Source organism: Schistosoma haematobium, chromosome 1 (genome assembly GCF_000699445.3).
Source record: "Schistosoma haematobium chromosome 1, whole genome shotgun sequence".
NCBI classification, from domain to species: Eukaryota; Metazoa; Platyhelminthes; class Trematoda; order Strigeidida; family Schistosomatidae; genus Schistosoma; species Schistosoma haematobium.
In genome coordinates, this window is record NC_067196.1 from 81,360,932 (window position 1) to 81,383,617 (window position 22,686).

At 31.3% G+C, this 22,686-nt stretch overlaps 1 protein-coding gene across 1 annotated transcript in view; it reads left to right on the top strand.

The window, feature by feature from the left end:
* The first annotated feature begins 344 nt into the window (after positions 1–344).
* The window catches only part of WC2_3 (blue light receptor), a 71,670-nt gene continuing 49,328 nt past the window's right edge, over positions 345–22,686 (top strand). Inside the window, exon 1 of the mRNA XM_051209826.1 lies at positions 345–683. Within this exon, the coding sequence (XP_051075289.1) occupies positions 599–683 (85 nt within the window). The 5' untranslated portion in view covers positions 345–598. The remainder of the gene's footprint in view (positions 684–22,686) is intronic.

Consider the following 22,686-nt stretch of genomic DNA (forward strand, 5'->3'; position numbering starts at 1 on the left):
GATGAGTAACAGGCGTAAGTAAGTAAGTAAGTAAGTATTAACAATAAAAAAGCTGTCACTATTAACTTTTTATCAGAATCTATTAGAAATTGTTTTTTGTTTTTCTTTCTTGTATTTTGAATCTTTTATAATTTAAATTACTCAAAATGACAAGTTACCTTAGTTTACTTTAACTTCTTGTTAACAAGTCACTTATTATTGTATCATTGTTTATACAAACAAAAACAACAAAAAAAGAGTCCATGTCGTAAATTCCTGATTGGTTCATTTTTCATTGAATTCTAATTGGTTGATTTTATCAAAACATGTATATTTTTGAAAATTGTTTTTTTTAAGAGGTTAATGTTCAATTGAATTGTGAATCTTATATGGAGAAAAACGGTTTTAATAAATGTACAATTTTTTCAAAGTAAAACAAACAAACAAGCAAACTGAATTGTAAAATTAATTTATTAGTTAATGAATCTAGAATAAACATGAATGAATGTCTTGGATATTGATGAGATGATAATTAATGATTCATTAAATTAAGACTATTGTCTATTATTATTGTCGTATTATATTCAATTGTAATAACAGGAAGAAAAAAAAGACAATTATGTACAGTTTAATAACATATTCTCATGTTACTTCTCTGTTTATATTATTAATTCTGGGAGAATTTAACATGCAAATAGTTTATAGTAAGTTATATTGAAATTATCGAGTAATTCATTTATTTTTATTACATATGTATATTTGAACGCATAAATATTGGTACAAGGAGGAACAGAATACATATACGCCACACAAATCACTTGATTTGTATTTGAGCTGTAATACTGCACGGGTTCTCAAACAGAAGCAGGTGGTTCCTTTAGAGGGGCCACAACCGGAGCCTTCGACGTAAAGGTCTAATCCACGTGGCAGTGGAACAACATCAGACGATGCAGTCTCATGGTAGCCAGTGACCAACAATAGGTCCATATACCACTTGTTCCTTCAGGATCCTGGAGCCCATGTAAAATATCGGTTTGGAATCAGGGTTTTCCATTTCCCCTTGGTGGATCCTATGCATCCACAAACGCCATTAAAGTGCCGGACATTTGCTTTTGGTTCTCTCAATTTCGTAAACAACCTTCATCACCGCGAGAAGAAAATGAGTAGGCGTTGTCTGGCAGTGATTGCATATATATATATATATATAACTGCTATTCACATATTTGCTAAACATTTAGAAAATATAATAAGTCAAAGTTCACCAGAACTATAGGACATACTAGAGTAATATATTACATAGTTCGGATAAACTTTATCTTCTTACTGTATTGTCTGAACTTATTAGTGAGACTTTTAATTAAGTTAATTTGTCAAGTGTTAATTTATTTTACAAATGTTTGTTGACTAAATAAAACATGTCAAACTACTTAAGTGAATGATGAACGGTTGATAACCAACGAGAATGCTTTTTGTTTTGAATTTTTATGAATTGAATGGACGCTAGAGTGTGATAAAATTTGACAAATGTTCTGTCTTAATTTGTGAAAATGCATATATAATAAATTATTAACTTGATTTGCAACGAAAACAATTTAATCAAGAAACTTAGCACACATAAATAAAGCTGTATAGTTTTATTTATGAGTTACTTAGCACATAAGTCTACAGTCACACAGATATGTACAGCATCATTTAAAATATGATCAGAAATATTTTTATAAATAAGACTTTCCAATAATATTTCTTAAGAACAAAATGAAATGATATCTTATACATGATGTTTGTGAAAGTACAGCTCAATCTTGAAATGGTAAATTGCCAACGTTTTTGGATGGTACAGATTTTTTGATCTGTGTTCTCTTTGGGTAGGATTGCTTATATCTTTATGTAATTTTAAAAGTTATTTATAGGGCGGTTATGTGAACAAAATGAACTACGTATTTTAGAATACGACAATTGATAGCTCAGATAGATTGTACGTCACTGAACAATGGACAAACGAATGGTGACGAAGAAACTCATTTTCCCTTTCGACTGCTTTTCAACTACGTATATAATTTAATACAAAAAGTTCATGTTTGTTCAGTATATTAAGTCAGTCATACAAAGAAGAGAAGAGCTTTCAGTCATGAGTAACCACCATTTGATCAAAAAATTCTCATACGATACAACAGATTAACTGAAGTGTGCAGCTTATGTGACTGCCTCAACATAGGTAGTTGAATTGATAAGCATACATATGAATGCGATGGATTCGGGGAGTTTATAATTGTTTATGGTCATAATTATCAGGTGATAAAAAAATGATATTTTTGTAAAGATCCCAAGATATCAAACAAGTACATACCCATATATATATCTTGAAAAAATTTACGATTAACTAAATGCTCACTCTATACACTTGTGTACATTTACATATGAGTAAGTATTCATTGTAAGAAAATATATCAGGTCATTGTTTTTTCGCTTCAGATTCATTAAATATCCATTGTATACTTACTTACTTACTTATGCTTGTTACTCCTCGTGGAGTAGCATAGGCCGCCCAATTCATTATATACTTGTTTAAGTTATTATACTGAAAAAACAAACAATTTAGCTTAAAATTAAATTTCTTAGACAATCCTGTTTGACTTGCCTTTCCTTCTTTTCTTTTTTTAAAAAAAAGGAAAATAGAAAAAAATAACAATTTAGACTAATTAATACCCCCCCTCCCTTTTCACTGTAAAGATAATTTAAAGAAAAAGTTTAACCTTAGAAACAATAATTTGGGTTACATTTATAAGAAGAAAAAATAAGAAGTTATTTTATCCTCAGGCTCTATTATCAGTTAACATACAAATAATCAGTGTTTATGATTGAATTAAAACGAATGAAAATTTGTTTAAATTGAAAAAAAGGAAATAAAATGAAAAGTTAAATTATTATTGATGAAGAACTATATATGACCACCCAATAGGTTTTTAAATTGTCTATCATTTTATTCATAAATAGTGTATAAATCTATATTCCATATCAACTGTAAGGGTTTAATTTAATATTAGATCGGAAAACAGTGTATATGTAAACATTTAAATGATTGAATATGAATAAGGATGTGAAAATTAAATTGAAAAAAGTAATTATATCAAAATTTATATTGGTCTATTATTATTAAGGGAAAGGTCAATTATTCATAAAATTTAGTAGATATTTTTATTTATTTATTTGAACACATAAACATTGGTACAAGGAGGCACCAAATAGATAAATTGTTCGATTTGTGTGAAGGCTAGGATACTGTACGGGTTCCCAAACCGAAGTGGATAAGTTTCTTCGGAGGCCACAACCGGTACATTCGACTTAGAGGCCTGATCTACAATGTAGTGAAGCAACGTTAGAAGATACAGTCCCATGGTAACTGAAGCCCAACAATAGGTTCATGTACCATTTGTTCTCTTAAGATCCTGGAGCCTACGTGTAACATTGGTTTCGAATCAGGGTTTTCCGACTCCCGTATATAGATCCTTCATATACACTAACCCGATTCAAGTGCCGGACATTCGTGTTTCGTCCTCTGAATTTCTTAAACAACACCCTCGCCACAAAAAGGCAATGAGAAGAACTTACCTGTCAGTGGTTGTATGCACGTGGCCATGTGGGAGAATTTTGAGAGACAGAGGACCCTTCCCACTCTCGGCCGTACCAGATTATTTGAGGGCATTTTGTGTACAATAAAAGTTAGAAATTTATGTATAATCAATTTGTTCCGGTATGATTGTCTTCAAAATTTGTACACGTAAACTTATATCCAGGAGTGAATCTAACATATTTAAGTTAGTGAATATTTTTAGGTTCTTTCAACCTATGACATATTGTGATCTTCACTTAATGATTCATTATCTTAATATTGAATTAACTTAATCTATAAATGATAAGTTCGCACTAGATCTTCGGGAGAACTATTTCGAAACTATTCACTAATGAATCTAAGTCTTTTAAAAGGTTACATATGTTTAATTTTTAGTGGTCCTATATCTGATTCCAGTGAGATCGGACAAATGATCATTATTGAATGATTGCTGACTAAATACCCATGTTGGCTATCCTCGTATATAATTATCGACTTAAATCACGTTAGTGTATAACGGAGTTAAATAAATCAAATACAAGAATGAATTTCGAATATGTATATTTCATACAGTCGTTGATCTAAACAAAAGATTGGAGAAGCGAAGAGAAGAGAGGAGAGTGAAATGACATGTAGTGACGCGACAGTATTTGAGCCGACTCAATTTAACCAAGTGTTAGTTAATATTTATAGTCATACAAAATAAGTTACAAGTATGTGATGAATAGAATAAGAAGTGTACACACATAAACGCTAATATGAAAACAGTCAGGTCTGATAAGTGAATGATTAACAAGGTCAGAATGTGACTCAAGAAGAATGGATAGAATAAGTTATATGGGCTTAACATAGTAACGGACACTACACATTTACACTGAATCATTACAAATGTTATATCCTCTTTGTACTCCCTAATATTAGAATTAATTAATGTGAAATACAAGAGGAATTTCTTTAAGAATTTTCCCAATTATATTGATGGATATATTTATATACATAAATTAATCTTTATGAAATATAATCATATTAGAATAATTTCATTTTTATTTATAAGAATAACAATTCTTGTTATGATTGTTTGTTTAACTAAAATGATTCACATGGTTTGACAACTAACCAATGACCAACCGAATAATTACTTCGTGTTAGGATTGATTCATGGGGGTTGTGCAATGTATGAACTTCTTCATCTCTCCGTCACCTTCCCTCCCTCCCTCCCTCTCACTCTCTCTCTATATATACTAATTGTCTTGTCTTTAGACTAAGTAACAAATTAATTAATTAACTTTCACATGTCAAATAGTTTTTTATCATATTTATTTAAAGATATGTCAATGTCATTTATAACCTACCGCTTAAAATTAAAATCATGAAAAGAAATCTAATAAGTATTGTTGCTGTGTTTCTAATGTAGTGTAATAAGAAAATTTGGTAAACATTAATGTGATTTAAGGTAAGAAAAGTGAATAACTAATGTTCTTTATCAGAAGGGGTTTGTGGAGATTTTAGGAATTTCAATAGTTGAAATTAATTGGTGTAATTATTTAATTTAATAATGAACATGAAGGATTTACACGCAGAATTTGTCAAGAATAAAGAAACCTGTAAATAAATTAACTTTATCTATACTACGTGTTAGTCAAAATTTAGGGCAATAATTACACGTCGGTTACTGAATGAAGATTAAGCTCGGCTTTTTTTAATCAGTTGACGTTTAAACCTATGAGCCACAGGTTTGAACTTTAAGACAGAGAATTCCATTAGCCAAAAAGATGTATGCACCCATAGATAATAAAATGTACCTTCTGTTAAGTTCACTACTTGATTGACGCAGAATAAAGTATACAACTACGGCACTTGAACGTACAGAACTCCCAAAATCGCAAATCAAAAGACAGAAGAGGACTGTAGAAGTGCTTGTTGGGTAGGAATCAAGATGCACAGTAATTCATGGGTATTTAGAGATATTAGTGTTTGGTATATCAACATTATAATTAAGCCAATCCGCAACGAGGCATGCTATGCTACTGTCCAATAGTAGCATACCATATTGATATTCTAGAAAGCTTCATCATGTTCTAATTGAATGGAAACTCTTCGGCCCCTTTAGGGCCTCTGAGGCCTCCTTTGTAGTTCTCGGAAGCAGTCCCAACACCTCCACTTGACTATAGTCAACAACATTTAATGTACTAAATAATTATACAGTATGATTCATCATGTTCTTAAGAAAAGCAATGTCTCTTCAAGATTAATAGTTAGAGTTTGCTTGTGGTCATCAGAAATTTGAAAACCCTGATCAAAGGACTACAGACTACCGTTAGTAACTGGTACATAACATATACAATAAAATATAAGGCCTATTTATTTAGATTCGTGATTTTGCCGACATGGCCAAACAAACAATACTATTTTTGTGATCGAGTAGTGTGGTTTTTGAGTCAGTTCTAATGGTCATGAAAATTTTCTAGTGAAAATGGACAAAAGAAACAGTTACCGACCGAGAAATGTTTACTTAAATTAGATGAATGAATGTACAATAATTTAAATTTTTAGTCTCCAATCATTCTTGAACTGTAAAAGGGAGGTTATTGTGATTATTATCATATTGGAAACTAAATATATATATTTGCGAATGTACAGCTCTGAAACTGAAGTCGCCGAAAACAGAACTCCTCGCCTAACCAATCTTTATTATTTTATGTTTCACTGGGCATATTCCGATTAATTTCGTACTTTGAGAATGGGGATTTGTGAAGAATATATTAATTTTAATCGTTGAATTCATGAATCGTTTTAAGCCAGATCACCATTGAAAACCTGGAATCACTGATCTACCGTTCTATCGTGGTATGAGACTCTTCAGTAGTGCTCATCCACGGTTCTTCTTGTTATAATTTAATTCGTTTCTATTTTTAATAATTAAACTCATGAGTCAATCTAAGCTACATGAAGGGTTGCGTAAAATCATGGATCAGTTGAAGTTAGGCAATAACACTGTTAGATGCTGACTCAGTGGTCTATAGATTAAGTGTTCGCGCCCAAGACCGAAGGTCTTGGGTTTGATTCCTTTTGATATGGAATCGTGAATACCTTCTTCTGAAGAATACCGTACTAAGACAAAACGATCATCCAATGCTTTCAGGTTTTCAATTATGGTCTAAGTTAGATTGATTCATGAATTCAACTATTATAATTTTATATTTGTTTACTTTGTAAGAAAACTCTATTGATTTAGATTTTTATTTAATGAATAATTTCTAGTGTGATCAATAAAAGCAGGATAATTTCTTTGAAATCACTTTTAGATAGTTTAGTGGGTTTGTTTTAGGGATACGTTTAGTAAATTTACAAACATGGTAACGAGTATGAGTGAGAGATGAATAGACAAAGTTTTGAATCTTGTGACTGAATATTATATATATATCTATGTAGAAGGATTTAGATATGATCATGGAACCGTTGAATAATTTAATTACAGTTATTTATCACTATTGACACTATTGTTTAAACTTAATTGTTATTTCCGTGAAATGCTTTTTTCCCTTTCGAATTGAATCAGTTTACTTATGTGTTTAGTGAAATATTAAATTGCCTTCCGATGATGAGGCAAACAGTTATGATTGATTTTTTACCATTAGATCATGATAATTTTTGATGGATAAATTAATCTTTGTAAACACTTTTACATGGTTACAACTCATGGTGATGTGTATGAAAATTATTAAAAACTTCAATATTGTTTTATGAATAATTGATAGATAATTCCCAGTTAAACATTGAAATTAAAACATGAACTTCAGCGAAGGGATCTCTTTTCAACGAATTTATTATCTAGCTGTACAATCGTATATATCTGAAATTTTTTTGTGAAGGTTTTAGAAATTTCACAGATTGAAATCATGAGTCAGTTGAAACTTGACCACCATGGAAAACCTGAGGAGTCTCATACTAGGACGAAAACGCCGTCCAGTGCTCCCAGGTTTTCCGTGGTAGTCTAGCTTCGACTGACTCTAGATTTCAATCTGTGAAAATTTTTTTGTTTTTGTAAAAGTACTAATTCCGTGAGGAAATGTGAACACAGTTAACCATGACGTAATAAAAAGGGTTATAATACTAGATTACGTAATACGAATGGTAACAATAGATTTGGTGAATATAATAAAATGATTAAAATGTTTTTGATTGAGATCTTGAACCAATTGATGTTAGACCATCACAATTGAAAACCTGGAAGCACTGGACGGCCGTTTTGTCCTATTGTGGGACTCTTCGGCAGTGCGCAACCACGATCCCACGAGCGGGATTCGAACCCAGGGCCTTCGGTCTCGCGCGCGAACGCTTAACCAACTGGACCACTGAGTCGGCATCCAGTGGTGATAGTTTCTAACATCAACCAATCCACGAAATTGCGCGACCAACTTCCATTGTACTTAAGTAGATAACTGTTTCTACCCGACAAGGATTAGCTCCACTGGTCACGGCACTGCTGAGGAGTCCCACAATAGGACGAAACGGCCGTCCAGTGCTTCCAGGTTTTCAATTGTGATGGTCTAACATCAATTGGTTCAAGATCTCAATCAAAAACTTAATAATCTCCACAACCCCTATACTAGTAAAATGTTTTTGTTATAATAATTAAAGGTGATAGAGGTGTAGAAATAAATAAGGTGATATGATGAGCATTTACGAATAAAATAATGAGAATATAAGACATAAGTAAAGGAGGAATGAAGTAATAATAATAATAATAATAGGATAATCAAAATAATTGAGGCCAAGGTAACGATAACGATAAGACGTACTTCTTTTGTACGCATAGTTCTGGTTTAAGCTACTGGATGGTAAGAGCTTCGGCTATTTTTAAGAGTTTGATACGGGGAAATCTGGGTAAATTTGAATGAATCATATAAACAACCTTAAAATCAAATTGTAGATCTGTAGAATGGTTACAATCGATTAGGTGTTCAAGTATAGAACTCCTAACTGCTTTCCTTTCACCCTTATAGAACCAAGCTGGGATATGTTCCCGTATCCGAGTATTATAATCTTTTTATTACGTCATGGTTAATTGTGTTCACATTTCCTCATGTAATTAGTACTTTTACAAAAAAACAAAAAAATTTCATACATATACGATTGTATAGCTTGATAATAAATTCGTTGAAAAAAGATCCCTTCGCTGAACTTCGTGTTTTGATTTTTGTAGAATAATTGTGCAGTTTATAGGTATCATTACCAACGTTTGATTTGGTAGTTTCGAATAAGTCAAGCATTGGGTAGATTGTTATAAATAAATAATACATTTAGTTATTTATTCTCTGAAGAAGTGGCTCACACTAAGTCACGAAACATCAGAAAATCTAATTTTTCTACTCATTGAGATATTAAAAATATATTAGTTATTTATGTTGTACAGTTTGTTCTTGAACAATAAAACAGGTTCTATTTATGCATAAAAGCCAATGGATATACTGAATCAGTATTTGATTTTTCAAAGACTGATTAGACGACTTGTTTGAAAAACACAATTTAACAATATTGTTTATCTTTTATTTCACAAAATAGTTATGTATAAATGACAAAAAGTTGACATGGCTAACAATTCTTGAGATCGAGGGTCCTGTATTTGGTCCATTCTGAGGATTTCAATACTAAGACAGTGATTATTTAAATAGAATCAGTCGTTGATGTCTGTTTTGAAAAAAGAGAAAATGTAAGGCTTTGCAATATCGTATGGTTTTATCATTTCAATTAATTTCACAATTAAATTCATTGTAAAATCAAGTGAAAGCACTAGATGACTTTAAATCATATTTTAATCTTTCTCTATATACATTTACTTGTCAATCGTAAGTGATTATTTCATTTGAGAAACTGTTATTTGGTTGATGATTATTAACCGTAATGTATAGTACTTTATTATTAATCATGAATTGTTCTTAGTTGTATAGCAATCTTCATCAGTACTCGTTCATCGTTGAACATAAATACTAACTAAGAACCACACGGTCACACTGAAAGCACACTAACTATCATATATAATACGAGAAGCTAAGGTTAGTGAAGATTAATTATATCACACAACGTAGACTCCGGAAATGTAAGCTAATGCCTATTTAGTATTACCACTGAATTGTTTTAACTCGAGTCTTTAATTCCAACGAAAATAGATTACTAGCAGCATATATTATTTAAAAGTCATTTTGTGCATCGACATTCTGTAATTTTAGGAATAGCTATTCACATAGTTTATTACATTATAAGTGAAAGGGAACTTATTCCGACTGATAGATTCATTAAGTATAAAAATGACCTATTCTTGCGTTTTAAAACATAAACCACAACTGAGTACTTGTATAGATTTGGCTAGGGTTTTTCAAAACCTTTTTGATATTTAATAAGTATATCATACCATTCAGGGTATTTTTCTTTTTTACGTAGGAGTGCTAAATAATCGACTATAATTTTCAGTAGTCTTAAGTTATTCGTAACTGTCTGCTATGTCTGAATATGTCAATATAAAAGAAGATAAAAGCATAAATATTATAAAAGTTATCATTCATAATCAAGTTACAATCTAAAAATTCAGCACTCATTTAGTAAATTAGCGAAAACAAAATAACTGAAAATTTTCATTAAAAAATAGACAATAAATCAATGTCAGAAGGGGTTTGTGGAGATTTTTAGAAATTTTCACAGATTGAAATCATGAATCAGTTGATGCTAGACCACCATTGAAAACCTGGAAGCACTGGACGGCCGTTTCGTCCTAGTATGGGACTCCTCAGCAGTGCGCATCCACGATCCCGCACCACGCGGAACTCGAACCCAGGACCTACTGGCTTCGCGCGCGAGCATTTAACCACTAGACCACTGAGCCGGCATCCAACGGTGTTAATGTCTAACTTCAAACAATCCAGGTTTTCCATGGTGGTCTAGCTTCAATCGACTCATGATTTCAACCTGTGAAATGTCTAAAAAACTCTCTACAAAACCCATTCTGATAATAATCAACTGCTCACTAGTGATTGACTTCAGGAAAAACTCCTGGAGTTCTAGTGAGAAGCCGTTACCAGTGGAGTTCAACCAGGTCTGTTGTGAGATAGTAACTCACTGAAGACAATGGTGTACGGTGGCGCAACCTCGTGGATTGATTGAAGTTAGACATTAACACCGTTGGATGCCGGCTCAGTGGTCTAGTGGTTAAATGCTCGCGCGCGAAGCCAGTAGGTTCTGGGTTCGAGCCCCGCGTGGTGCGGGATCGTGGATGCGCACTGATGAGGAGTCCCATACTAGGACGAGACGGCCGTCCAGTGCTTCCAGGTTTTCAATGGTGGTCTAGCTTCAACTGACTGATGATTTCAATCTGTGAATATAAATCAATATATCAGATCTGATTTTAATCTATTTTAATCTAAATTGGTTCACCTATAAACAAAATTCAGATTAGATGTATAAATACATTTATTAAACTGTCCCATACACCTGTTTGTTGACGATAAACATATACCTATATATTCTTAATCGTTCAATCTAAAATATAAAGGAATTCCTCCAATTTAATACATATGTATTCACTACATCATATATACAGATATATAAGCATTTGCAAGCATTCACTGGTACATAGTAATATATAAACGAATAAGTATACATAGTGAATATATTGTGTAGCCTAATATATTAAATATGATATGAAAGGGAAATAAATTTTGCTTTCACTCTCCCTCTCTTTCTCTCTTTCTCTGTTTCTTTCTTTCTTACTCTCTTTCAAATAAATGATTATTTGTATACATGGATTCGAATTTTTCAAAGGAAATATAAAAAAAATACAAACAAAATGATTTTTATTCGACCACCCACATGTATTATTTCTTTATTTACTTAAAATAATTTCATAAACCCAATATTATATAAATAAAGTCATTTATTTGAAGAAGAAGAAGAAGAAGTAGTAGTAGAAGAAGAAGAAGAACTAGGAGAAGAAGGAAAAAACAAATGAAAATTCAGAGTGATATACGCCAAGTGAATGGGCCAAAGGGGTGGGGGTGGGGTGGGGAGGCACACTATTGTATTCTATACAAACTTCTTTTTTATATACCTCAAACGATTTATTTTAATTTTCTTACAAAATTAAATATTGAAATCTATTAAAATGTATTCAAGATAAATAGGTTATACTTAATTCAGTGAAATTTATATTTATCTTTTTAAAAAGAAATATGATTCAGAGATGATTGTTCCTTTGGTAACCATTTAAACATCTGTGCATAATAATAATAATAATGTTTATCGTGTTTTCGGTATGTTTATTTTTTATGGTTGTTCTTGTTTTAATAAATAAATCACAATTTTGTCAAATGTTCATTTTCAATTTTTAATAAAGATGTTTTGTAATCATCAATATTTGATCTACCGCTAAATTTTTTTTAATAGTTTGTTTATAAGAAAAAAAAAGTGAGATGATGGAGAAGATTTATAGCTCAGATGGATGATTTTGATGGAGTTTTGTTCTTTGAGTTGGATAGTTTGGTTATGGAGCTTTCATCGTTCTTGTGAATGATATCATTAGTAGAAACTTCAGATAGGAGTGAAGTGTTCAAATTTCTCCACATGTGATTCACAGTTTGTCCTGTACAGCTCGATGTTGATTTGTTCTTGTTGACCTTAAGCCTATCATTGTTTATTGCTTCAATTCTAATTAAGGTTTGTGTTGATGATGTCGTTCAGAAGAACGATGAAAGCTTCACGACTAAATCATCCAGCTCACAGAACAAAACTCCACCAAAAATGTGATATATATATGATGTAACAATCAAATTGGTAGTGTAATATCATGATAATTTACTTTATAATATAAAATTAAAACAAATAAAAAGTGTAAAATAAGGAAGTTTGTTCAGTTTTATTTATTCTAGCCTTGATTTAGTGACTAAAATATACTAAAGTGTTCAGTCACAAGTTTAAACCATATTTGATTAATTTATGTAGGCCTACTAAATATAACCTAAGGATAATAACTATTTAGTATAAAGTAAATCTATCAAATATGATAAATGATAGTGATTTTTTCTTTAACCGAATGAAGGATGTGAAAATAACAGCGTATATTATTCTAATGATAAAGATAAGATAAATGAATGGTGGCTAACAATAGAATTTAGGATATGTATTTCTTTTTTGTGTTTGGGATTAATCGACCGGATGCATAACGAAGTGTTAATCTACCGGTTTGGACTCGAATTGAAGAACTTTTGTATAAAATGTCAATGTATTATCTACTGATCTGATAAGTTCAGATAGTCTTTAATCTGTTCAACGAGTATGGTACATAGATTATTATTAAATAAGCTTGAATTATTTTATTTTTAATGTTCAGAGTTAAATTTTGGTCAGTTTTTGTTAACATGTATGCAGTTAGTGCAGACTGTAAATATATAGTCATTTTGTCAAGAGTTTTTTTTCAGAATAAATGAATTTATACCAATAGTCAAATCTAGGATGCATGTTTGGATCTATTGGAAAACTTATTATCGTTCGAAGCAAGAAGTACTGGGTATGAGTCTCATTCTATGCATCAACTCTAGGATGGAGGTACATTCAGCCAACGAGCTATAACTATGACCAAAGGCATCTCCTGCTTACCACTGCCGCTCACTATCTAACTTGACTTAAAACTATAATATTGAGCCAATTTTCACGGTATGGACATATGTCAAAAAATACCGATCTAAATTCGCTTTTGGATATCACTTTTTACCAATCCATCTTTGTTACTGATAACAATTTAGAAAATTTTCTTTAGGGATAATAACATTATGAACTTTAGTGCTTATTTTTATCTCCTGTCCAATTTGTATTAATTGAATGCAATTAACGGGACTCACAAATTTTATCTTCTGAAGCATAACATAACATCGATTTTAAACAATTCAAGCTGAAGTGTGAGATTTTCGTTTATACATGAGATAGTAAACGTTTATGAAAATGAAAGAAATACGTCACAGATACCTTAAAATGTTTTCCTCTCTTCTGAACAACAATTTTGCATTTGCTGAAAAATTCCCATCATATTAAAACATAGATGTATGAACGAAGAATATTCTTTTTTAATTCATAATCCAAAAAATTGATCAGGTTTAAGACAAGGTACATCATTTAAAATTATAACATGTGAATTGAGCATTATAGACAGGGAAAAATGGTGGCTAGCAGTAGAATCTGGGACGAGCGCTTCGTTCTATTTAGGATTCGTCGGCTGGATGTATCTGTATCCTAGAGTTGATGACCACTCCAGGAATCGAAAAACCAACACAAAAATGAATTAAACCAAGGATTGTGTGTCATATAAAATCAAATCAGATCCTTAATGTTGGGATGACTGTTATGAAGTGTTAACTTGAATGAGTTTATATATTAAAATGAAATTGTAAGATAAATGATCAGAATAAATATAGTTAACTTTGGGTGAGAGCGATAATGAAGTAATTACAAATCATAAATCACTTACTATGTAGAATAATATGAATTGCGTACGAATTAGTAAATAGGAATGGATGCTGAACAAATTTATCAAAAAGGTTGGCAGTTGTTATAATCATAATAACAATGATAAGATGCGTGAATAAATTTAATCTATAAAAAATGAACATCACTATATCGTAAAAATGATTATTAGCTGATTAGACCAGAAGCTGTCCAAGATGAAAGGAACGGTTGAATACAGTTCTTCGAATAATCCATGTCAACCATAATTATTCTGTACATTTATCTCACAATTTCATTTAATGTATAAACTTATTCAAGTTGACAATTCATATTAGTCAGCCCCAACATTAACTGCATAATTTGACGAACAATCCTTGATTCACATGTTATAATTTTAATAATTTATATTCTGAAAATAATAATTACAGAATTCACGCCAGTTTACAGGCATGATCAATTTGATATAAATAGTAACATTAGATGTAGAGAACAAACATGTGATAGAAGAATGTTTTAAGTATATTAGTTCAGTAGTTGTTTAAGTAGTACATGTATTACAGCGATCCAATGCATCAGCCGGGAGTTTTTAATATTTCTTAAATGGACAGCCTGTTGATTTATGAATGGAGTAATTAAGGTCATTTCGTGTGCCAGATCGAATTAATGACAATTATCCACAACTAGAGAAATTAAAACGAAAGCAGAGCACGGAACAACAAAGCAGTAATTACCAAAATATGTCAATCAGGTCTACCAAAATGCATGTGTCATGTGACACAGTGATATACTGTTGATGTTATTCAGATTAGTTAAACTTGCTGGGGACGGTGTTAACATAAAGTGACAGCAAGTGGGTGGTTTCACTTAGGGGATTCACTAATAAAGATGGCTAAACATTTAAAGTTCCTAAAATATCACTTGTGGGATGAGATACACTTACAGGTGCTAGAACATTCAATGCATTTTCAGAGGAGCAGTATGCATCGATGCAGCGAACAAATAGTGGGAGTGACTCTATCGTACGGATAGATTGTGGTAGGTCATTCCAGAGTCTAGAAAATTTACAGGTAATGCCATTCATATAAAGAGATGATTTAGAATAAGTTTGTTTCACTAGTGTCAAGGAATTACGGATGTCACAATGAGAAGTTTCTGCATATTGAATCACGTGATTGGATGTAAAGGATAGTTTATTAAGTACTTTGAAGAAAAAGATAAGATTTAGTTTGAGTCTCCTCCTCCATAAAGGGTCTAGCCCAAGTTTATTACATCTACAATTATAAGTTAAGGTACAATCAGCTCCAAGAATACGAAGTGTAAATCGTCTCTGTACTGATTCCAGCCTTAATTTATCCTTTATGCGCGCACTGCTAAGGATAAACGTGCAATATTCTACAAGTGGTCGAACAAAAACTTTGTACATTAAAATACGTGACCCATTGTTATGAAGGTTTCGAGTTATGTAACCTACAAGACGTTGATACTTAGAGGTCTGTTTTAATATATGTTCAGTAAACGACAAGTCTTGGGAATATCTAAGTCCTAAGTCTACTACTGTATGTAACCTAGATAACACTTCTCCATTTATGGTAATGTCTAGGTTGAGTGATGTATCTCCGAAGCATATCCATCCACATTTAGCCGTATTAAGCTCCAGTTGCCATTTTAAGCACCACTGTGCATGATATACCTTACCTTAAACCCAGCCGATTTTCATTATAATTAATTTAGATATATAATTGTAGGACCTGATGAGAAATTATTGAAAAGAATATTCTTCGTTCATATATCTGAATTTATTCTGATTCACTCATTTACCCTTAACATTAAGTAATGACTAACTTTCACATTGAATTTCATTACGAATATAGAAAACATTATTATTATTATTATATTACTACTGAATAATTTTCAACTTTTATTCAATCTTCCTGAATGTTCATCGGAGCCTGGCGTCTCCCCCTGTCTTTAGAATGATTGAAGTGTTAGCTATTTAATAAATATATGATAATGATGACTTACCTTTACATTGTACATAGATAGTATTTGATATAAGAAAATGTAATAATTTTTGATGAGTATATTTGTGCTTATCTGTATCATGATGATATCAGCTCTCAAGACTTTAATGTTAAACCTTAAACGTCGCCAACTTCAATACAAGTAAATTCATCATCTGTATTACACATTTATAAATAGAGAAGATTCTATCATATTTAAAATGATTGACATATTAGTCTTCTTATATATATACATATTAGTGACTCATTTGATTTATTCTTATATGAATGAGTGTACTCCCATCTATGAAAAACTTAAAAGTGAACAATTTTTATGTATTCAATTGTATTGTGTATCAAATCACATTTACACATAGTTGGTTAATAGAATACACCCCATACAGCAAAGAATTATAAACAAGTTTGTAAAAAAAAAATAAAGCTTCAACATGTCATAAATTAATGAGTAGATAATTATTTTTCAAACACTTTTGATTTTTATGATTGATATCATGAACCGAGTGATGTTAGACCACCATTAAAAACCTGGAAGCACTGGGTGGTCGTTTCGTCCTATTGCGGGACTCCTCAGCAGTGAACATCCACGATCCCGCTCAGTGCCTTTAGTCTCACGCGCGAACGCTTAACCTTTTGATTTATTCATACAAACCATATATGGTTACTTTAAAAATTAGACTTATATCATGTAGATAAGTATAGGAATGAGGATTTGTGGAAATTGTAGTATTTTCATAATTGAATTCATGAGTCAATCTAAACTAGACCATCACTTCTGAGGAGTCCTATATAAAGGATGAAATGGCTATTCAGTGTTTCCAGGTTTTCATTGAGTTTCTAGCTTAGAACAACTCGTAAATTTAACAGTAAAAAAACATCAGGTTTTAGCTGTTTAACAGCTATAACTTCATAAAATTTGGAGAAAACCCAAAAAATCAAAATGTTGAGGCTATCTACTTTTTCTGTGATTGAACAACTTTAGCAACATGTACATTCAGTTATTTCATATTTATTTACGTACTTCAGATAGATCATTTTGAACTGAAAATAGTCTCTAGTCAATAACTGAAATCAGATGGGTAACTATAAGTGACGAAATAATACTGGATAGGAATATCATTCACTATCAAAGAATTCCAGACTAGGATGATACAGTTGTCTAAAGTCTCTTTTTTTTAACCACTAGTTCTCTACCTAATATCAGTCCATGATGAAAAATGACTTTATATATATATATATATATATATATATATATTTAGCAACACCTTAGAAAAACCACTGTAGGAAGTGAAATCTAACATTTTATTTCAAATATATCATAATTTATATCTATGGAGAAATCATTTGTATAAGTTGCTTACAATTCTTACGGTATAACATACTACTTCACTATATTTTACGCCTTTCATAAGATTTCTTTATCCTTACTTAATACTTATAACCTATATATTTCTTAACCCTTTAATAGTTATACTTCACAACTGTTTAAAAGGATAGAATTTAAATTATTATTTTTTAATGCCGGAATCAATTAATAGTCTATAGACAATTAGTTTTCCATTAATGTTAAGTGAAACAAACTCTCTATTCAATTATGAAATGATGTAATTCCATTAGTCAAATATTAATTATGATTATTATTAGCTACAGTAGTTAAATATTAATCAATAAATTTATGTGAACAGATAAAGGGGTTTTTTGTATATAAGACTAAAACTAGTCATCAGGTTTTTAAAGAATTTACTAATTAACCATTCAGTATCAGAAGGGGTTTTGTGGAGATTGTGGTAATTTCAACAGTTCTGATCATGAGTCAATTGAAGCTAGACTACAATGGAAAACATAGAAGCACTGGACGACCGTTTCATACTATTATGGGACTCCTCAGCAGTGTGCATCTACTATCCTGCCTTGCAAGATTTGAGCTCATGACCTATCAGTCTCGCGCCAGGCGCTTAACCACTAGACCAATGAGCCACCATCCATGTTGGTCTTCCTTCAATTGACTCATGATCTCAAGTGTTGAAATTACAAGAACATCCACAAAACTCCTTCTCATACTAGTGACTGGCTTCAAGAGGTATATCCTGAAGTTTTAGTGAGAAGCAGTAACCAGTGGAGTTCAAAAGGATCTGTTTTGAGATAGTAATTCACTGATGACAATAGTAGATGTGTCACTCAGTTTCGTAGATTAGTTGAAGTTAGACATTAACACCACTGGATGCCAGCTAGTTCAGTAGTCTAGTGGTTAGGCGTTCGCGCTCAAGACCAGTAGGTGTAAGATCCAAATCTCGCGAGGTGGGATCGTAGATACACACTGCTGAGGAGTCCTACAGTAGTATGAAATGACCATCCAGTGCTTTCAGGTTGATTCATGATCTCAACTATTGAAACCAACCGTTCAATTTTCACTATATTGAAGATTATTTTTGTGTGAATACATTGGTTAAATAAATTACTATTCATATAGAGTTATATTTAAATTTAGACATTTTTAATGCTATGAGTTAATGACATCATAGGTTAAAAATAAACAAATAAATTTGAGGTCAATTTTACAGACAATTACTGTCTAGTTATTTCACAATAGAAAATATTCATTATAAGGACAATAAAACTGTTCTGATTTATTTCTTATATATAGGTAACTAAAAACTATGATTTATTTCGATGATTAAATGGTTCTTACCTTTTAAAACTTAACTGAATAAAATACATTTTAATGATTCACTTTTTGTTGTTGTGATATATCTCAAGTAATTTCAGGCTTTAATCTTAAAAAATGTAGGTTAAAAATGAATTTTGTGATGTTTGGCAGTAAACTGAGAAAGAACATTCAATGTGAAGGGAAAATCAAATAGATGTGAACTACTAGGATCGAATTTCAAGTAGGTAGCTGAAATAATAAAAGTTTTGCTAAAGTTCTGATTCTCAGTTTTCACAGTCTGTGTTGGTTAAGTTGTCTGATTGTACATACGTCACAGGTTTCTCGAAGTACAGCTAAACAAGTCAACTTATGATTTGTCAATCACTTACCTTCGTAGTTGAGGAAGAGTTTGAAGAAAAACAACAGTATGTTGTTCCGTTTAGTCATATTTAGTTGATAATTGTCATCTAGAAGATCAAACCAAATTATTCTACTGTTATTTATGGGATTCAATGATTCAAGCTAACCAATCAGATCGTTGTACAAAACAGAAATTTATAACACTCATCACTTCCATGGTCGGATAAAGTTTAGCAAACGATTTTACTCACTACTATTATTTTCCCATATCCTTCGTTTGTTTATTATTCTTGAAACCTTTTTCGTGAATGCACTTCACTACACATGGAACGATCAATGTTTTGACACCATTAAAAACCCGGAGGCAGTGTACTGTCGTTTCAACCTAGTATGAGACTCCTGAACATTGCTCATCCATAATCCCACACGAAAAAGATTCGGACCCAGAACCTTCGGTCTCACACGTGAACGCTTAATCTGTAGACCACTGAGGTAGTATCCAACGGTGTTAATGTCTAACTTCAACTAATATTTGTCAGTTCTTCAAAACTTCTTTTCAAGTACATTCGAGTAAACTTTTAAAAGTAATAGTACATGTTATTAAAAACTCAACCTTGATGTTGAAAGCTAACCAACTGTTTACTAGTTTAAGTTACAATAGTTTCCTAATTGATGTAAGATCCTGAAGGAAACTATCCTTATATTGTGGAAGTTTCTTAGAAAAATAACTCAGCTATTGGTTAACTGTAAATACTATAACATATACTGTCATATATGTCTAAAAAAATATATTCCAATATAAATTTCTAAATGATTAAAGGAGATATAAGCTTAATTATAAAACTTGATGTTTAACATATTCATTTCTTCGAGTTAAAATAAAGCACAGGAAATTAGTAAACATTCTATGAATATTGTTATAATTAGACAGATTGAATTGCGTTACATTTGTAAATTTCTCATGAGTATTCTTTGTTATTTTTAAGATTTAAGACTACAGAAAATTTGATTATATATTCAGTGAAGATTGAAACGAATAAAAATAAGACGAAAATAGGATGAAACGATCATCCAGTGCTTTCAGGTTTTCCACGGTAGTCTAAGTTTAACTGGTTCATGATCTCAGCTATCGAAATTACTATAATATCCATAAAAATTCCTTCTGATATTAATTAACATATGCTCACAAGTGACTAGATTCAAGATAGATTTTTTGGAGTTCTAGTGAGAAGCAATGACTAGTGGAGTTCAACCGGGTCTGTTGTGAGATAGTAATTCATTGATGATAATGGTGGATGTGTCACTCAATTTCGTGGATTAGTTGAAGTTAGATATTGATATCGTTGGGTGCCGGCTAGTTCAGTGGTCTAGTGGTTAAGTGTTCGCACGCGAGACCGGTAGGTCTTGGGTACAAATCTCGCGAAGTGGGATCGTAGATGCACACTTCTGAGGAGTCTCACATTAGTATGAAATGACCATCCATTGCTTTCAGGTTTTCCATGGTGGTGTAGCTTTAACTGACTCATGATCTCAACTATTGAAAATAATACAATATCCATAAAAATCCCTTCTGATATTAAAAATATATTATAAACTTCAAGTAGAAATTACTGAACTTATAATTTGCTGTAAAACACATTGAACAGAAGAGAAAAACTTTTTAAATTCAACTCGTGAAATAGTATAGTATTACTTATTAAAGTAATTGAACAAACGCAAGTTAATTAGGGTATTGGTTTTAGCATAGACAATACGAATTTCGGGATATATGTATTTTTTTCACATCAACTTCAGGGTCTAATATAGATGTGGGAATTCTTTTAGCCATTTACTAGAGTCTAATCATAGGAAATCTAATTGACATAATTAAATCTTAAGAAAGTAGTTCTGGAGCCTTCTATCCATTTCCTTTGTTATTCATCTTAATTGTTTATCATTTTGTATTCATACAACTAAAATGTATACAATAAAGATAACAACTGTTTTACACTGAATTATATCCTCTCATGATTTTCATTTTCATTTTTTCTCTAAGCGAAAAGAAACACCCACATTTTAATTATTTTGTACTTTTCAGCTAGAAAAAACAAAACAATGATTGATGATAGTAAGAATGTGTGTGTGGTCATATTCATGTGTACATTCTCGTTTAGCGAACTAGGACAGTACAAATATGATTTTACTGAAATTAGACTACCATTAATGCGTCATTTCATGTATATTTACAATAAGTATATGACAGTGATAATTATAATTGTCATATGATCAAGTATATAGTTCAAGGAAGGTTGAAAAGATGTACGGATTAAGGTTTAATACAAAAAACAATTATCTAGTAGAACAAGACTAGAAAATAGTTTAGGGATGAATTCTGTGAGACTATAATGTTTCATTCTAATTTGTTGTTGCTTGATTTATAATTTAACTATTCAATGATCAGAATTCATTGAAGAGATGTTTTAACCTATGTCTTGACTCCACAGTAATGTGTTGTTATGACAATACTGATTCTGATGCATCGCTTATGGTATATATATATATATATATATATATATACTTATATATAATTTGTCATTTGAATGCTTATTGTCTTGGCTCGTTTAATGCTACTTTTTGTATCTGGTCGTCGCTGATTGTTATGTCGGAAACACTTATCACTTATACTGGGAACGAGGGACCTCTGCAATTCTCACGACGCGAAAGTAAGAACACAAAGACTGGTATAAGTGATGATTTATTAACCTCAAAACACGACGACGACAACTCTAGTAGAAAATACATTCATTTATATATTGATTGTACATCCGTTTTGATTAGAATGTAATCACATACATGGAAAATACCCAGAGTTATAAAAAGTCACAAACTGAGCATAGTTCATGTTAATGGAATACAAGAATATCGTATATTATACAGAATAAAATATCCTACGAGAAAAGAAAACGAATACTACATTGAATAATCATTACATTGAACCACAACGGAAATAATCTTGAACAATCAATCGAAAATTGACTTTTCTTTCCATCATATCAAAACTGAGCGAGTGAAATTTGATAGGTATTGAGTTAAAATATTAATGAAATACTATTAAAGGGCATTTTAATTCACTGAATGAGACTTGAAAGTTGAGTTTATTTTCTCATTTGTTCAATTCGACAAATGTCTATAAACACTGGAAGCAGCTAATATGTCAGTTATGATGTTTCAATTGTATGTACATAGAAAATATATCCAAATTCTTACTATATGTTTGATTAGGATTCTATATTTTACATGGTTAATTCAGTTACTCATTATTCATTCATAAAGGTTTAGTTTTTGATTTTCTTATTACTATTTTTGTAATTATATAGTTATATTCTTATATTGACATTACGTAACTCATAGTGTTACATGAACTTTATACCTGATTGATAATACCCATCTGTTTAATCACTGACATTCTTCCTCAATTTACAATTTCTAGCAACTCGAATACTCACCATTATTTTCTTTTTATTTAGACGTAGGTTCATTTTAATAAAAAAGACTCAAGTCATATCTTTTCACAATTCCGTACTTTATTTAAGCACTCATAGGTT